This window comes from Protomyctophum bolini (genome assembly GCF_963924005.1).
Source record: "Protomyctophum bolini genome assembly, chromosome: 6".
In the NCBI taxonomy this organism is placed as follows: Eukaryota; Metazoa; Chordata; class Actinopteri; order Myctophiformes; family Myctophidae; genus Protomyctophum; species Protomyctophum bolini.
Window position 1 is genome coordinate 41,418,725 of NC_137867.1, and position 19,312 is coordinate 41,438,036.

Below are 19,312 nucleotides of genomic sequence, written 5' to 3' on the forward strand. Positions count from 1 at the left end.
AGGGTGTCTGGAATCCCAGTCTGTAAAGGGTAGCGACGGAACGGGTAGAGGCCGGGCTGTGCATTGGGCTTTGGTGGGGAGGGGGGAACTGGACTACTCCACAGCACTTCCCTATAAGGTCTCCAAATGATAGACAAGAGATCCCCCCCCCTATACTGTATACCCCTCCCCACACATGGCCCTCTCTCTGTCTCAGGACCCTGCAACCGTTTAACATGATGCAGCAAGTGTGTCTAAGGGAACATCCATCCAAACTCATCCAACGATGTAATATCATGTCTTGGATTACATGAGGAAATACAAATAAATAATACTACGTTAGTACGTTGGATTGTGGACTACTAAATGTAAGTCAATTTAAAAGATACATTTTGTAACCGGGGAAAAGAAGAATCGGAAATATTACGATTCTAAAAAAAATAAACTGCTTCCCCATAGACAGCATAAACCAGTGAAATTTTCAATTCAGTTTTTTCGTTTTCCAACGCACTGCTACCCGAGTGTTATGAGCGCATACAGGACACAGTTGTGAACCAAAATCAGTTGATATTAAAATAGGCGATTGCAGTGCCAAATGAGTTAATTGCAACCATAGGTCGCATTTACTATGAACACCTGCATCTCCCGTCTGTCAGTTAGTTAGTCACCCCACGCCTCCATATATGGTCACGCCTCGTGACATCATGCCTCCATATATGGTCACACCTTGTGACATCACGCCTCCATATATGGTCATGCCTTGTGACATCACGTATAAAAGTACAGTACACTGCTATGTCCGACCGTCTACATAATATTCTATATCCAAATGACATAAGTTATAACAACACACTGAATGCCAGTAGGTTTTTGGCTGGAGAAGGCCCAGGGCCTTGGAAGGGATTACTGCAGCAACAGCAAAAGAAGCATTGGTCTGAGCCACAGTATTGTGTTGGAGCAGCAGCTCCTTTATCAACTCTCAACACAAATGGACAGGGCTGCATATTGGCTTGGCTGGAAACATGCCCGATACACTGTAGCACCAAGCAGCTTCTGTACAACAGTTTGCAAGACAGAATGGAATATAGAAATCACACCCGTGCGAAGTGAAGGGGCGCTCTTATCATCTTACATCACATTCCATGCTCAGCCAATCAAATCATCACAAATGTCATTCTGAAATGTCTTTCACTTTTATCTTCGTACGGTATGTACTTTGCTCAGCCAATCAAAATCATTCAAGATTGCTTTATAAATTATGTTTTTCCTGGTTAAAAGACAGCACAGACTCATACAAGAATAAGTATATCAAATGGAAAAGAATACGCATCGCTCAGGCAGACCCACAAAGCTGGGCAGAGGAGGGGCTAGCACCCCTCAAAGATCAACTACAGCAGGTGCACTGCACTGAGAAGTCTGATAAATTAATTAGGATTCAACCACTTATGCCCAATTAAAAAAATAATAGAACAGCTGATCTACAACCTCACAATGTGTCCCAGTGGCATTGTGAGCTTGTAGATATAAATATTTTTCCTATATTGACAAAAATAGGGATGTCAGTGCTGATTTTTTGTAAAACAAATACTCCACACCGGTACTCTCAACTCTGTGTACACGAGAGCTGATGTTGAGCAGAGAAAATAATGAAGCAGTGCTCAGCGACAGGCAGGACCCAGAGAGACTAGCTACTGACAGCCAGGACCCAGAGAGAGACTAGCTACTAGCTAGGACCCAGAGAGAGACTAGCTACTGAAAGCCAGGACCCAGAGAGAGACTAGTTCCCGACAGCCAGAGAGACTAGCTACTGACAGCCAGAGAGACTAGCTACTGACAGCCAGAGAGACTAGCTACTGACAGCCAGGACCCAGAGAGAGACTAGCTACTGACAGCCAGGACCCAGAGAGAGACTAGCTACTGACAGCCAGGACCCAGAGAGAGACTAGCTACTGACAGCCAGGAGTCAGGACCCAGAGAGAGACTAGCTACTGACAGCCAGGACCCAGAGAGAGACTATAGCTACTGACAGTGAGGACCCAGAGGGAGACTACTTGGGCATTCTCCTCACAGCTAAGCCAGTCAGAGAGCACTTGTGTCGGTCGTGCCCTCTGCATCCGTCCGCTCAGTGTGCATGGAGTCAGCTGGCATCTAGCCTGCGTCATCAAGGTGGTGGTGGGGGGGGGGGGTCAAACTGGAGCTTTCAGGAAAATATTCTTCTTCAAAGAGGCCCCGTTTGGTACCAAATACGAGGCAGCTTTGGAGGATTTAGTGAGTATAAGCTGAGGCGATGGGTTTCATCCTCACTGCAGGAGTAACACATCCTGCCTCGCTGTGTGATCTGCTGGCTGTGCGTTTAAGGCTCGAGCTGCTGCTGACGGGGAGAACCTTTAGTTTAGTGTCCTTCACATTGACTGTAAAGTGACGTGTACTAGTATGTAACAGCTGAACCATATCAAATAAAAGTAAAATTTACTTTGTAGGTTCATCATGTGCATCTTTTTTTATTGTGCATTGTGATTTTATCACTAATTTCCCCCTACTTAACAAAGAAAGGCCTTAAGACAAAAAAAGGGGGGGGGGGGAAATAATTTCACCCAATGAAACTAATTCAGTCCATCTATCTCTACGGTAATTTTGTCAAACCCCCATTGATTAAGAACATGCGTGGAATGCTACTCAGTCGGGGTCCCGTCCGACCGCTGGGACAATGTCAGATCTGCCCTTGTTGTCAAGGTGACATTGGGTGAGTCCTGCTGAACGATATCCCACGTCATCCACTGCAACAATGTCCCCCCGAGCGGGAGAGACAGAGAGAGAGAGAGGGGGGAGAAAGAGAGGGGGGGGAAGAGAGAGAGGTGGGGGCCCACCAGACACCTGTCATCTTCTTCACCACTAGCACGGTCTGCTATAAATAAAGCATTCCATAATCTAAACAGACTAAGATTGCTAAAAATAAAAAAAAAGACACTATGCGCTGAAAAACACTGCATCACCTCTGTGGCTCAGGGTCAAAACCACATCGTGATGATAACGACAGTGTGGCCTCAAGGACTCTGGCATTCTGTGACACATCCTTCCGTCCATCCGTCTCCTACAGGGCGGACCCATGCGTGCTGATGACGGGGAGGGAGAGGGGCGGGGGGGGGCCAACGGTCGTCCAATCGCGATCAAAGCCAGAAGCGTTGCGGCTCCCCGAGATACACCGGCGACTGACTGCATCACAGGCCTTATCAGCCCCAAGGGGCTGTGCCTGCATCACGCAGGAAATCAAAGCATCAGCGTTTGGGCTGCTGATATTCCTTGAGATAACACCGGCTGCTCTGGTAGCTCAGGAGTGACTCACTGCACCGACGACAGAGAGACCTGGCTGACGGCTTGGGAGGGAGGCTGCGTCTTAGGATGTGTCCGTGTGTGCAGCACGGGTATAGGAGAAGCTACTGTATCTTCAAGAGAGCCTCCTTGCCAAGGACGTGTGTGCGTGTGTGCGTGTGTGTGTGTGTGTGTGTGTGTGTGCAGCAGTCTACAACAGCTGGAAGGTGTAGTGGTAGACAGACAGGCAAACTCGTTTGTTGCACAAAGGAAGGATACAATGAATCCTGGGGTTCAGAATGTATGACAGCACCAGGCCCTACAGATGTGCACCGGGTCCTTTTCTGAAAATGCATGTTTTCCCTGCAGGTTTTATTCACTGATTAGACTTAGGCTAATTCTAATTCTACTGCTTTGCTACTGAAAAGAAGTGTCCAGCAGCGGAACTCTATCTATTCAGCGAATCTGAAACACCTTTGCAAATGTCCCCCCTTTCTCACGGACGATGTTCTGTTTCTGACAATGCACTGACGATCTACTGAATTGTTCTGTTTCTGACAATGCACTGACGATCTACTGAATTGTTCTGTTTCTGACAATGCACTGAATTGTTCTGTTTCTGACAATGCACTGACGATCTACTGAATTGTTCAGTTTCTGACAATCTACTGAATTGTTCTGTTTCTGACAATCTACTGAATTGTTCTGTTTCTGACAATGCACTGACGATCTACTGAATTGTTCTGTTTCTGACAATGCACTGACAATCTACTGAATTGTTCAGTTTCTGACAATCTACTGAATTGTTCTGTTTCTGACAATCTACTGAATTGTTCTGTTTCTGACAATGCACTGACGATCTACTGAATTGTTCTGTTTCTGACAATCTACTGAATTGTTCTGTTTCTGACAATCTACTGAATTGTTCTGTTTCTGACAATGCACTGACGATCTACTGAATTGTTCTGTTTCTGACAATGCACTGACGATCTACTGAATTGTTCTGTTTCTGACAATGCACTGACGATCTACTGAATTGCCAATGGCAGGACATGTGAAGTTCTCAAACGGCACATCTGTATAACCACTTAATCCCTACATGCATGAGTTTCAAATGTATGTAGACTTACACCTGCCATGTTGGCATTGAAACACAGGTGTTTCAATTTGTCTGAACAGTCTGATTGGCGTAGAAGAACTAATTAATTTGTTTGAAACACCTGTCGGTCCCCAACATCATACATGGCAAGTGTAGGACTCACGAATACTTCATCCTACATCCAATGCAGAAGAAAAGCTCAGAATGTGTTGAATCACAATGTGTTGATTACAGTAGCTCTGTTCTTTTTGGAGGAAACAATAAAGAAAAAATATATATACTTTTTTCGTCTCATATTTGCCATTGACAATGAAAGGAGAAATTAGGTCAAATGTCCGCCAAATATGACGGACATTTGCGGCAACACAAACATTAAATGCCATTGACAATGAAGGGAACATTTACGTCATATGTAGACAAGAAAATCGGCTAACCAATCACATGAGATGATGTATGATGATAAGAGCACCCCCTCACTTCACACGGGTGTGATTCTTTTTTACAATCTGTCCAAAATAGGGACACCAGGTCGATGTGGTTAAAACATACTGATGGTGTCATCAACTGCAGGCTTCAATGTGGCCTCAGTTCCCATGATGAATCATTCATCATGTTGCTTCGTGACAGGCCTGCGTGCCACACACCCACACACACACACACACACACACACACACACACACACACACACACACACACACACACACACACACACACACACACACACACACACACACACACACACACACACACACACACACACACACACACACACACACACACACACACACACACACACACACACACACACACACACACACACACACACACACACACACACACACACACACACACACACACACACACACACACACACACACACACACACACACACACACACACCTGTGGCCAGCTCTCTGAGGCAACGTGTTAATAGGAACATCACAATAAATACACACCGCTATTGTAGGGTGAGTCACCTCTGCAGTGGTACTAAGAGGGGCCTTGAGATAAACGTAATCCATCGCCATACCTAGATTCCCTATCCTATTAACCCATTTAGACCTGAGGACGATTCTAGAAATGTCTTCTAAATCCTGACAGTTTACAGAAAACACCATGTTTTTCATGTCAAGGACCCCCAAAAATATAAGAAATTGGCCACCGACCCCCATCTGAAAATATGTTGTTCCAGACAGGGACCTCCCAGAAATTAAAAATAAACTAAAAGCACAAAGCTTGGAAGAGCTTAGAAATATATAAAGAAAATGAGGTATGAGGACGAAAAATCACTGCAGCTCCAATACCATTACATTGTTAATTATGGGGTTATTAAGAAAGTTATAACAGCGCAGTCCAAAAACCCAATGATTTAAAAATCACACTCGTCGTCTTGAAGCCTTTTATCGTCCGCCACATGACATCACAGAGGTACATGCTGATGTTTGGGGGAGCTTGAATAGGACAAACATTGACAGTCCATAGACTTGGCTGCCACGTGACGTCATGTCTGAAAGGCAGACGTTGGAGGGGGTGGCACCCTTCAAAAATATGTAGTCTGCAACAATGTGCAAAATGCTTACAATGCAATAAAAAGGAAAAGAAAGGCCAAAGTTAAGTGCAAATTCTGGAGTAAAGGGTCAGCACTATAGCACTTTAAGAAAGGACATGGACTGCTGCGCCACTTATCCGTCTCTACTACAGGTAAAGTCATAGAAGATGATGAATAGAAAGGCAGAGATGGCAACATTTCTAGAATAAGCGTGTCCAGTGTTCACTGTGGCGGAAACTCAGAAAGGACTTACCAGCAATTTCCACGATGTCTCCGGGCACAATGTCTTTGGCCTTGATCCTCTGAACAGTCTTTCTGTCTTGCCGATACACCTTACCCATCTCGGGCTCGTATTCCTTCAGGGCCTCAATGGCGTCCTCTGCATTACGCTCCTGATGAGAAATAAAAAAATAAAAAAATAAACGAATGTCAGTGGCAACAGAGTTGTTTCAAGAAACCGATACATGATAATGCATATGCATTTTAAGTTGTTAGTAGGGGGATTCCCCTACGGAAATACATCATATCTGTATTCTACAACTGCAGAGAACTCCACATAATCAACCTTCACTAGATATTTATATGGTGAGTGATACATGGGAGAAGAAGACACACACCTGTGTTTACAAACCAACATAATACACTTGTGTGTAGTGTAGCCAAGCAGTTGTGACGAGAGCTCTTAGGATGAAGGTCCTGGCTGCTGGCCAGATTGATCATTCCCAAGAGCCAATCATAAGGGATAATGTTACAGTGAGGCATCCATTGGACGATAAACCCTGACGGGGTGAAACTGTCCTGCCAGCTCGATGTACTTATTCTACGGCTACTTCATTAATTCAATCTATAATTTAACATGACTAGACCGGCCGGCGGCCCTGCGGCTACTCTGGGGCTGGGCCATGCATGTCGGGAATGATTCAAGTTGGGAATACACGCCCCCGCCCATTGAGAAATACTGCCGTTATCGAATGGACTCGTTGTATCCATTGTCAGCTCCACGCACATCGCATTTTGCTTCACGCTGCCAACTTTGTTCACTATCTTCACTACTTGCCGCTCCGTTGCAAACTTCCTCACGTATATTGGCAGCGCAGCACTAAATGCGAGACAGGAGGACATTCGCCCTATAGTTTTAGACCGCGATGGAGGGGGCGCCGTCTCAAGCAAACTCGTGCCACGAGAGAAGCCACCGAGCGGAATTGTCGTGTCGAACGTTGCGGAATTCGCTTGGGCCGACTCGAGCCCCGTTCGAGTTGCGACCCGACAGGCACAGAAGAGTATATCCCGGTTGTCCTAAAACAATGGTTTGATCAAATTGCCACCAATGGTATGGTATAAAAATACACATTAACACTCCTGCTTCAATAGACATAACCTGGGCATACAGCCAAGATGGTTGACGTATCGCTCCAGTGACAATCTACTGTATGTGTATATGTCTATTGTAGATCCGCCATCTGATAGGTTTGCAATTAACTCTCCATCATGACTCATGAGAGGGAGACAGAGAGGATATAAAACTTAGCTCCAAGGTGAACTATATGCCTTTAACAAGGGAATTGTAGCGCCACAAAACGTCATGTTGTCAGTGACCCACACTCTGAGCCCATTTTCACTTTCCTGTCTCGTATTCCCCATCCCACAGTCAGCCTGTAGTACTGATGTACTTTCAGTACCGTAGAGATTTTCAGGACAATTATCGTTTTTTTGAACCGCAGTGTCCCTATTCTGGGGAGGGGGGCGAATAGTTTGGAAAATAGCAGATCTACAAGCTCACACGACGCGTCACGTTGTGAGCTAGCATAGAGCCCTGCAGGTAAGAAGTACAAAAGAAGATCTTATGTAGCCAGGACATAATGAAATGAATGACAGTTTTCTGAAAAACCCATGTTTCTATGTCAGTGGTTCTCAAACTATTTCATGTCAAGGACCTCAGGAATGACATGTAATTGGCCACGGACCACCCATCTGAAAATATGTTGTTGCAGGGAATACTGGAGAACTCGGGTCGCCGACTCTTCTTCATCTTTGCCGAGATTTCTTCCCCTTTCGCCGACTCTTCGTCACTTTCCGGTCCGAGTTCTGTCTGAGAACTCGGACGGAAAGTGACGAAGAGTCGCCGAAACGGGAAGAAATCTCGGCACTGGAGCGCGCATCTAGCTACTGCATGATGATCATGCACGCTGATCAGACAGCAGATCAATAAAAGCATGCAAAAGCATTCAGCTTTCACAAGTGTGCCCATATAGAGAAGGAAAATAATTAAGAATTCGGTGGCATTTCTTTCACATAGATAGAAATGATATTCCCATTCGTCTTTGTGTCTGCCCGTGTAACGCACCAGCGAGTGTGAGGGGTTCGGGAACGGATGCAAAGTACATATGAAACTAACGTTAGCTCCCATGCTAGCTAGTAGCTTCCCTCGTCAACACAACAACACCACAGATCGGGTGGAAGCTGCTGATATCACGTTGCTTGTGCCCGTGGATGGGAAATAAGATTTAAAAGGCTATGGAAGCGTGGATGAAAGGCAAAGCACAGATGTGTGCAAAGTTTTGTCGGATCTGCCTGTGCATTCCGTCTGCTGCAGTGCGTGTGTGTTCTGTCAACTTCTGTGTTACTCTTGTGAGTCTGTCACTGGCTGGCTGAATGCATAGTTAAAGAGCGTCACTCATAAGCATGCGCCCTAAGCCCTTCCTGCGCTGGAAGTAGCAGATCTACAAGTTATCTACCCGCCGCAATGCACAGCACGTTGGGCTTGTACATCTGTGTTTCTCCCGCAGTTTAGTTGAATTATATCGATTCACAACTTTATTTGCCCCTTCACTTGAGCACTTCAGCAGCACAGAGACGCCTGTATGATAGACTCACGGAGCTGCATGGCCAGCTCCTCAGTGTTAGCGTCTTCTGCATTGTTAGCGTTGCTATTCAGCTATTTTTCGTGGCACATTATGTTTAATCACAACGTCACGTTTACTTTAGCTCCTCAGTGTTAGCGTCTGTTTTGGTTGTGTTGCTTTAGCATCGTTAGCACATTAGCTAACATTCAGAAACTTGCAGCTGCAGCTGCTGAAAACCCCGAATATTCTCCCCGAAACGTGGAGAATATTCGGCAGAATGTTAAGAAGATTCGCCGCGCGACGACTCTTCTTCAGATTCTGCCGAATATTCTCCACGGTTTGCCGACTTGTCTTGAGAAGTCGGCAAAAAGGGTAAATCCGCCGAGTGTTCTTGTTACCGTTGCAGGGGCCCCCTAGAAGCAAAGATTTGACTTAAAAACGCTCGCTCTGAAAGAATATATATATATTCAAAGATTTGCGCCACATTTTCACGATGTTTCAAAAATAGCAGATCTACAAGCTCATAGCGTGGCACCGAGTGCTATTTTTCAATAGCTAAAGTATAACATAATGCTTAAAACACGAAAAGGCGTTCCCGTTCAGAATTTTGAGGTATTGGAATCAGAAGTGTCACTGGATAAAACTGACAAATAAGTCATGCCTTTTAGTTTTACTGGCATCTAAAAAATAAAAAAAGGACCCTCACCCTAGATCCTAAATCAGTACAAATACAGTAACATTTCACCAGGAGTCTCACCTGCCATACACCAACAATAGCATTGGCTATGAGGATGAGGAGGATTACGAAGGGCTCCACAAAGGCCGTGACAGTTTCTTCTCCTTCCTCGAACCAGGCCAACACCTGAAATCAAATCCAAATGAAACGAGAGTTGTTATATTGAATGTATGCTGCTGCAAAGCATGTACATTTTGTAAGCAGAGAAATAGAATACATGGGGGGGGGGGGGGGGGGGGGGGAAGCAAGCACAGACATTGAGAGACTGACAAAATACATTGTTGATTACTACAAACATCTACAGTATACCCCCATAATATCCACGCACAATGTTATTAAAACAAAATGTGTTAAGACAGTTTCTCAGCTCATTAGAAAAGCTTCAGAAGTCCTCCTGTAGTCGGAGGCACGGTTATACGATCAGAGATGGTTTGGTTGTAATAGCAGAGTGTCAGCCCACATAATTTGTAACAAACATTCCTTGTATTTTGATCTAATCATTACTTTACTCCAGTGGTTCTCAACCAGTGGTCCAGGGACCACCCGTGGTCCTGGAGGTCCAGGTCGTCCCCACAGCTAAATGATGAAGACGTGGTAAGCAAATGGACCCCGATAGATCTTTAACTCTTGAGAGTGTAAAATAAAACCACATGGACCATTACGGGTCCATTTGGTTTTATTTTACACTCTCAAGAGTTCAATTATTGTTAAACAGAAGACTACACACTTAGAGAATGTGCGCATATTCTTTAGTATTGAGTCTGCAAGGCTAAATCTCATCAAACGGTGCTCCGTGGCTCAAATGCAGAATAAATAATGGGCCTTGATATGAAAGGGTTGAAAACCACTGCTTTACTCCACTGCGACACAAACATATACTCAAGTTTAGTGGTAGAGGGCAGGCACAATATTTAGTGTTTAATGTACCAAGGTGCTTATTGTACCAAGTTCAATAATCGCTCCCATTGGGGGTGCACGGGCAAAACACAGTGTGCTGGACTTCTGACATCAGTGCTAACCACTTAGCAAAAGAATAATTAACAGATTATCCATACTAATGAACAAATTAATTAAAAAACCACTACATAATAATAAGTCTGCAGTCACTGCACAGACCATTTTGGAGTGGATGAGAATCCATGTTTCCTAATAACAATTCTGTGAACGTCAATAATCGAAACAGCTGCCTTGCAGATCAAAACAGATCTACACAGTGACCACAGCAATACTGAACAAATTATTATGTTGTGAAGATGATGCTGTGTGGTCTACAATGCACGGAAATTATTAATGTTGTCTTTAGCCGGAGGCTACACTTTTCCTACAGAGAGAAAGTGGTCACGAGGCCCCTTTTCTTGAATTACAGATGCTATTGTTGGCCGAGAATTAAATCACGACCAAGTCCTCTCTCCCGTTTCTCCTCCTAGTTCATTACGCAGTCAGCACTCACTCAGCCTAAGTGAGACATAAATAATGATGTCCCATAGTGTAATGGCAGCAATCACACAATGAACCTACACATGCAGCCACAAACATCATTCTGATACTCTAGTAATACTCTAGCATAAACTTCTTTATTTAACGTAACCCTGCATGGCATCCCTGTTTTGGGGCGTGTCGTTAGGTGAAAATGTTCTATAAAAATATTTAATAAAATACAGCAGATCTACAAGCTCACGACTCAATGCTTTGCAAGGTGATGCATGGTGATCTTATAGATTCACAAGATTTTCACAAGATTTTGATATTTCTTTTTTTTAATAGTGGGTTAAGTGGCTGGTCAAGCAAAACATTCCGTCCCCTGCTTGTCAACCCTGCCCCCCCCTCCCCAAACAAACTAAGATGTGCTCGTTTGCCTCTCTTGACATTCATTTGAATAATGTTCTCTCATCTGTGTGTTCCACGCCTGCATTCTCTCAGTGGTGAGCAGAGTCGTGACCACTGAGTGAGGACGCATCAAAGTGTCAAAACAATTTAGATGACGGCGGATGGCCTGGCCTATAGTCTATGACTCTATGTGGTCGATGTGGGTCGTGTGGACTGTGGAGGACTGCACTGGTCTGATCGGTGCCCTCCCACCGAGAACACGCACAGTCCAAATTTGGTTGTGCGTGCACCACAGTGGCGCTCTGTTCAACCCCCTGCCAGACAGCAGCTCTACAGACACCTCTCTATCACCTGACTGGGGGCACGCCACGCAAACATACCAGCTCTCCAAGACAACAGACACATCCACATACAGTACATATCTGATCAGATCAGAGCTCATTACCCCAGGCATTGTTCAGTGTCTTTAACCACTTAAACCCAATATAATTACTTTGCCATATGACGAATAGTGGACATTTCAAAGCATGAAGCCATGCATTGTGAGCTTGCTATTTTCTCTATTATGACATGCCCATGACACCAGGTTCAAACTGGTTAAAGAGACACCATTCTTCCAAAACATCACCTCAACACTTGGGATTCTATAATGCAATCACTACATAATAGTACATTAATTATCATATCAATGATATATATCAATCATTTAATTTTATTGTTGTAAATGTGGGCTATGGTAGTGTTTGTGCCTTGTGGTAGCGTAGTAGCACATTTGTCAATCATAAATGTTTACAAATGGCCGGGGAAGGGCCCATAATCCCAATCTAAATTACTTTCAAATAGGAGTAAGGACCCATAATCACACATCTTTCTCCCTCAAACCACTCAGATAATGAAAATGGACAGGCAGGCAGCCAAGACTTGACTCAGTGTTAAGCCTATAATATGATTCAGAATGGGCTTCTACAAGCCACTGATGATTGTATTACATTGTTGGTTTCACTGCCTAACCTTTTCCCACCCCTTGCGGTGGGGGGGGGGGGGGGGTGGGTGGGGGGGAAAGAAAAGCGTGACAGGTCAGTCTTTACACGGCAGCAGAACAAGACGACTCAATTGCCGTGGCACATGGTGATAGCAACTCAATACGGCCAACTGCTGCTGTCACCATTTCACAGACAGGTCGCCAGCCTTCTCAGCTGTTTAACGGCAACCGGCCTAAGCTGTGTGAGTGTAACCGCAGACGAGCTTGGACAAACTGAAGACGTTCACACTTTCAGTGCTATGCGTGCTATGCATCGCATGGACTCTCCCCTGGCAATCATCCCCCCCCCCCCCCCATAAAAATAACCATCCAAAGTCTATCATTCATCGGTGTGATCATGTGGAGTACGGTTGGGGTTGTGATGGCAGGTTATCCACTTTCAATCTGGCATCCATACTAGTTTGGGCATGTCACCATCATAATACCTCTAAAATCTCTCAAATTTTCTGAATTTTCCAATAGATAGCTAGAATATCTCATTTACAAGCAATCCGTTTATACTATGCATGGGAGTACAGAAGACATGGACTTGAAGTCAGGACATGCCGACAAGTCGAAACGTTGCATGTCCTGCCCGCTGTGATTGTGAATAAATGGGAATAAGTGGGACTCATAAAATGTCCCTGGGACTCCAGACCATCCCTGCATCCCGGGACTCATTACATTGAAAACCTATTTACATCACTGCATCAAATGATCAAAGTCAAGAATGAAAGGACATCGTCATCAGTCAAATACAATGATCATGGAATAAATGCAATACGGAGTGACCACTCCCACAAACCCATCAAGAAAAAGACTACATGAAACATTTGATGATACATTACTTACAAATGATATACACGCAGCCAGCAGAAGAATTCGAACGAGTAAGTCTTCGAACTGCTCAACGACAAGTGACCATAATGATTTCCCTGTGGAAAAGGACAGTCAATTAGTACAATAGCAATATGCAGCATGACACGCAATAGTATTGTACTGTCTGTAACAGGAAAAACACAGTAAATAAATATAGTAATAAAATAGACAGTTTACCTTCTTCAGCAGGTAACTCTGTGTGGGGGTCAAATCCAGGAACCATACAGGAGGAGGGGGAAAAAAGGGGACAACATTTAATGGTCTGTAATTAGAGATGTCCCGATACCGATACGCTATCGGAAAAGTAGCGGTCCTTATTCGTCATATCGGTATCGGCGAATATGCCAGTTTAACCACCGATCCTACACAGGGGTAAGGGGTTGACACTATGGCAGGTAAATGAAAAATTGGGGCATGTGGAGTTTGCCTTTGAGTTGCCCAAACTGCAAGTGCACATGAGTGAGGCGTCTGCTACAAACACAACACAAGATATATAGCTAGATAGCTATAAACACAACACAAGATCACAACACTGGTATCGGTACTATTCGGTATCGGCTAACACAGAAATTGATCGGATCGGGAACAAAAAAGGTGTATCGGGACATCCCCATCTGTAAAAAATACTTTACCTAGGAGGCAATGGGTAACCCATTCGGTTAAAAAAAAGGGGGAATTCTGTGTTTACTTTATTCCTACCAATAACAACACTCCATGATTAAGGCAGTGGTGGCTGACAGGAGGTAACCTGACTGAGGGATATGCTGGTGGTCTGCTTCCATCTGCTTGTCTTGCTGACTGAGCGACTAGAGCTCTGAGAAAAGCATGCATAGCTGGACGGTCACTTGAGGTCAGATCGTCAATACAATACGGATTAGCTTTAGACCAGGGCACACAGGTCTAGTCTAGCCAGGACTCTCAGTACACATCATTGCAAGTTCTGAAGAACAAACACCTGCACCCCCCCCCCCCCCCCCCTTTCTTTCACCTTTTATGTTACTCAGTGATGATGATGCCGGCCCGTTCCGCTCTAGTGACTCATTTCAGCCAACTTGCGCAGAATACTAATGAGGCTTATAAACTCAAGAGTTGCTATATAGGGGGTTTGTGCTGCATTATAACGAATAATTTACACACATAAATAGCTGAGTGAGAACTAGTCCTCAGTTAATTTGTTCATGTGACACTCTGAGAGTGTACAAATGGAACATTTGGGGTCTAATCTATTCCCTTTTGTACAGGGTTAAATAAACAGATTATTTTACTAGCTTGGATAAAGGGATGCCTCGGGGTGATAATTATGTGTAATGTGTCAAAAAAATGACACATTACGAAAATAATAATAAGTATACATTAATAAACACCAGTTATTCAAATCTAGTCAATAAATGGTGTAGTTTCTTCAAAGAGGAAACAAGGTCTAAATAATCTGGTATTAAAATACATTTTCCATTGAGAAAAAAGAAAAGGAAAGGGAAAGGAAATCCACGAGGTCATTTGTGATGACGTCAGCAGCCAGATACCGGCTTGGTGTGTGATGATGGTGACATTTAGCCCAGTGCTGAACTGAACGATGACTAAGGACATGTTGGATTGTTGAGTTGAAGTCTAGTTTCTTCTTAAATGCCAAGAAAAACACAATAAACAAACAAGACAGACACGGTTTTGTGTGTTTTCATTCAACAATCATATACATACCGTTTAGGCCCCATTTCTCCCTCTGCCGTTTCACCTGGTCCAGGGCAAGTCCCGTGCTCTCATTGACGCAGAAATGAGTGTAAACTTCTTCAACACTCTTTGTGTGAGCGTTCTCCATGGTTGCTTTAGGTTGGACGGACGGGACCGAACGTGCCTTTTAACAGTTCTCCCTTCTGGCTCCTTTCCTTCTTTACTCACAAGACAGCAGCGACTTCAGTTCACCGTGTATTGAATTAGTCCTGGAACCTCCGTTGGTTTAGTTCCCCTCTCTCAAATTCAACCCCTTCAAAAAGAACAAATAGTTTGCCAACTAGCAGTCATCTATCCTTCACATTCGGATAGCTATAGACTTGGTATTCACTGGAACGTGACCCCGACCCCCCTTATTCCTTCTCTCTCCCCCTTATATGTGTTCACCCCAAGTCTCCAGGTAATACTAATCCCAAGTAATATTTGGGATAACAACAAATACCTCTCCCCTTCTTCCTCCTCGATGGGTGTCCTCCTGACTGACTGTCCTCCTTATCTTCCAAAAATGGTGTGGTGTGGTGTGTGGGGGGGGAAGAGTTGCGAGCAGCCTAGTGTCCCGTTGAGGACTGCATTCATTCACCCCGGTCGGTCCAAAGCCTCTCTGACTGTAGCCTGTACTGTACCGTGTGTGTGTGTCCCCGCCGGTCGTTCGTTGACCGTGGTGGTGCAGCTCTGCTCTGCTGTGCTGTGTGTGTGCGAGAAGCAGCGAGAAGCAGCGATGTGCTTGATATCAGTGTGTTGCCAGATTGTGTGAGAGAAACAAGCAACCAGGTCTATGTATCGTATGTATGAAAACAAGCCCAAAAGAAGCCACCAACATTTTGAAATTTCAATTCAATTGAAAAGGATCAGCTTCATTGGCATGAGGAAACATGCCAAAAGCAAGTGTCTAAACAGGGGTGGACTCATGGACTGTACCACAGGCATATGCCCGGTGGGCCGATCCTCTGGTGGACCGGCGGTCTGGGCCAAATGTTAAATTAGTTGTCTGTTGGTTGTGTATCATTTATGTTGGACTGTTATGTGGTGGTATTAAGGGCTTGTATTTCAAGTATTTGTATGGGCCTCGACCCGAAAAGTCAGTAGAGTATCTGCACAAAACAGTCATTAAGACATGCAAATCCATTGACTCCTTCAAAACTGCTCTCAAAGGGCACCTATACAGCTACGGACGGATGCAATTCGAAACTGGCCCCCGTAAAATCTGAATCCCCCACCCACCCCTGTTCCCCCTCACTTTATATGTTTCTTTTCCCTTTTTACCTCCTATGATGATTTACTTTTGATATTCGTACGTCTCTAAATGTTTTGATGAATTGATAATGTTGGGCCCTATTGTAAACAGTGTAATGCTTTATGGTGTCGTTCTGTTCAGTTTTTGTATTGAGTTGTACTTGAAATGTACTGCAATTCTGCAAACTTAATAAATCAATCAATCAAAAGCACGCTGGTTGTGGTGGGCCAGTCTGGACCAAGTTCCGCGAAAATGTCCAGGCCGAATTTTTGTCTCAGTCCAGCCCGCCCTGTGTTAGTGTGTTCACACGTTGAAAATGTGGAAAGTAGGAGGGGTACAGTATTTTGTAAACAACAATATATACATGTTATACAGGGTATTATAAAGCTTTTTTGAAACAAATTAAAATAGCAGCATTTTTTTGCATGGGACAAATAGCAGCATTTCTTTCTCAAGACTATTTAAATAGTATACAAAAAAGAAACTCAGATCTATGAAAACTAACAAAAATAAAAGCCTGGGTACCGAGCCTGGGTATACTGAAAAACCAAGTGCAGAATCGCTTATAAGCCGACATGGCAACACTAGCTGGATATATTCTGCATTTTATCAAAGGAAGGCAAAGTCTACGTCCCATGGCCCGAACGGACAGCGTCACTGCGGTTGGTCGGTTCAGTTGGTTGTCATGGTAACCACTGACGCCACCACTGGTGCCTACCACTGGTAGATCCATGATTATCTGATCACTTTTGGTTTATAATATAATAATAATAATTGTGTGGTAATAATTTTAGTTAGTTTACGTAGACAGTTACATGTACTATTGACCTGTACTTTCCTTGAACTGTAGACTCTACCCATGTCCCATTCAACAAAATGTTCAATCAATCCAAATGTAGCCAGCCCAAGCCTTTAGTTTTAGCTTTTCTGAGTAGGCCTACTCAAAGTTGCTTTTCAAAACCGATGTCGCTTAACTTAGCAGGCTAAATGACTACTAAAGGACTTAGCAGGCTAAATGACTACTAAAGGACTCAGCAGGCTAAATGACTACTAAAGGACTCAGCAGGCTAAAGGTAGGCTACAGCCACTACATGAAAGCCATGCATGTGTAATAAAATGATAATGAAGATCCCCCTTGCCTGTCTCTGATGTTGTCTGGTGGTCAGTGCAATGTGACATAGCTGTTTACACAATGCTGGCCTGATCCCCTCCAACTTTCCCCATTTTCAACTGATTTATTTTGACACTTGCTTTGGCAATTATAAAACGTTTTCCTATGCCAATAAAAGCTCCTTTGAATTGAATTGAACTGAAATGAAATTAGTGTATAGGTCTATGGACGGTGACTTTCCCCATGCACCGCTGTATGTGTGTAGTTGTGTGCGTGAGGGGGAGGGGGGGCACAGAAGGGGCTATTGTCAATCGATGACCTGCCCTGCCATTTATATATAAGGTCCTGCCCTGTCATGTTAATTTCGTCTTTGTAATGTATGTTTTATTGTCAATAAAGATCGTTTTACTAACCAGCTACCCAACCAATCACACAGCGACTGTCCCTCTGGGCTATGTGATCTTTACTGTACCATTATGAAAGTGTCTGTTCCTTGCTCCGCTCTGCATGTGGAGTAATGTCATTGGATGGAAGACGCCCGAGGCGTTCAAAACCACACGGAAGTAGAGGCAGCTGGCAAACCCTCCTCGTTCTCAATGGGCAGTATAATCAAATGAACTTTATAAGATTAATTTTGAATTATTGTGTGTGTGTGTGTGTGTGTGTGTGTCAAACACACACACACACACACACACACACACGCTGATAATGACTGGATCACGCGGACCTATAGTTGACCTCACCTCAGGCCATTCATCGTTGTGAGGAGGATGGGGGGGGAGGAGGTGTCAGCATCTGCTGCTGATCGAGATCGCCCAAGGCCCCCAGGCTGTCGAAAACCCAATCTAAATTCTAAACACTTGTTCCACTTCCACAGCGGAAGATAATTGTAGGCCTACCGTTTTCACTACAGACATCTGTATAGGAACACCAGCCTGAATTAATTTCCATTTCGTTTCTTTTACAATATTGTTATTTTTAATGGGCGTTACATGTTTCATGATGAATGTTTTTATGTGATGTATTCCCATGCTTTTGTTCTTGCTTAATGTAAGTCGCTCTGGATTAAGACTAAGCGTCTGCTAAATGCCTAAATTGTAAATGGGGATTCAGGGGCTGGAACCCCCAACACGTCCAGGAATGTGTTTGAATTTCAAGAACTTTTAAGGACTACAGCAGATGGGGCAGATGGGGCTGAGAGACCACAGATGATAGCAGGGCTGAATTGTATAGGTCAATCAATCTATATAAATGTCAGAACTCAGAATCAATAAAAAAACAATCAATCTTAGTCTCCTTTGGCTGAGACTAGGGTTCCTGCTGGTGAAGTGAGTAAGCAAAAGTGTGGTTTAGGATAGAATGTGTCGTTTGAAACCATATCTCAGAAAAACCACTGCCCCCAACATGTCAGGATCAGGGGACATCACTGTCGGATTCTTGAGAGGAATTGACATGCATCGGTTGACACATGAAGGCTACATGATGCAGCACAAAGTGAAAACTGTAATTATATCAATTCACCACCATTCTGACCAGGTCCACGTCACACTGCCTTCTAAAATAATCTACACTTGATACATCTGGTGTATTAAAGGACCACTAACAGCGTCTGTCAGCAACATATCAGGTTACGCTACAGGAGAGAGGTCTCCTCTGTCCCCTCTCCCTTTCAGGTTTGTATGGTCATTTGTGTGAAGCAACATCATTTGCTGGAGTGAAGTTAACGGGCATCCCGTTTAAATTTGGCAGTGGGTTTACAATCCATGAAACTCTATTTACATTTTCTAATCTAGAAGATTGCCATCCGAATCTATAATTTATCATGTCTGCTAACATTTTAAGGTGTTCCAAAGGGCAATGTAGCCTTTTCCACCACCAAGTATACAAATGATGCAACTGTGTCTCTACATTGTTCTAGAATTAAATCTACATTACAGTCAGTGGCACATGATCATTTAACTCAATTATCATTCCCACTCTGTCCGTCTCCACCCTCA

The 19,312-nt window shown here is 44.0% G+C and overlaps 1 protein-coding gene across 1 annotated transcript in view; it reads right to left on the bottom strand.

Moving 5' to 3' along the window:
- Nucleotides 1-15,658, bottom strand: part of LOC308317253 (sarcoplasmic/endoplasmic reticulum calcium ATPase 2-like) — a 45,783-nt gene extending 30,125 nt beyond the window's left edge. The window contains exons 1-6 of the mRNA XM_080766108.1: nt 15,413-15,658; nt 14,941-15,223; nt 13,420-13,437; nt 13,216-13,298; nt 9,537-9,641; nt 6,190-6,328 (exon numbers count right to left, since the gene is read on the bottom strand). Coding sequence (XP_080622234.1) covers nt 6,190-6,328; nt 9,537-9,641; nt 13,216-13,298; nt 13,420-13,437; nt 14,941-15,058 — 463 coding nt within the window. The 5' untranslated portion in view covers nt 15,059-15,223; nt 15,413-15,658. The remainder of the gene's footprint in view (nt 1-6,189; nt 6,329-9,536; nt 9,642-13,215; nt 13,299-13,419; nt 13,438-14,940; nt 15,224-15,412) is intronic.
- Between the last annotated feature and the right edge of the window lie 3,654 nt (nt 15,659-19,312).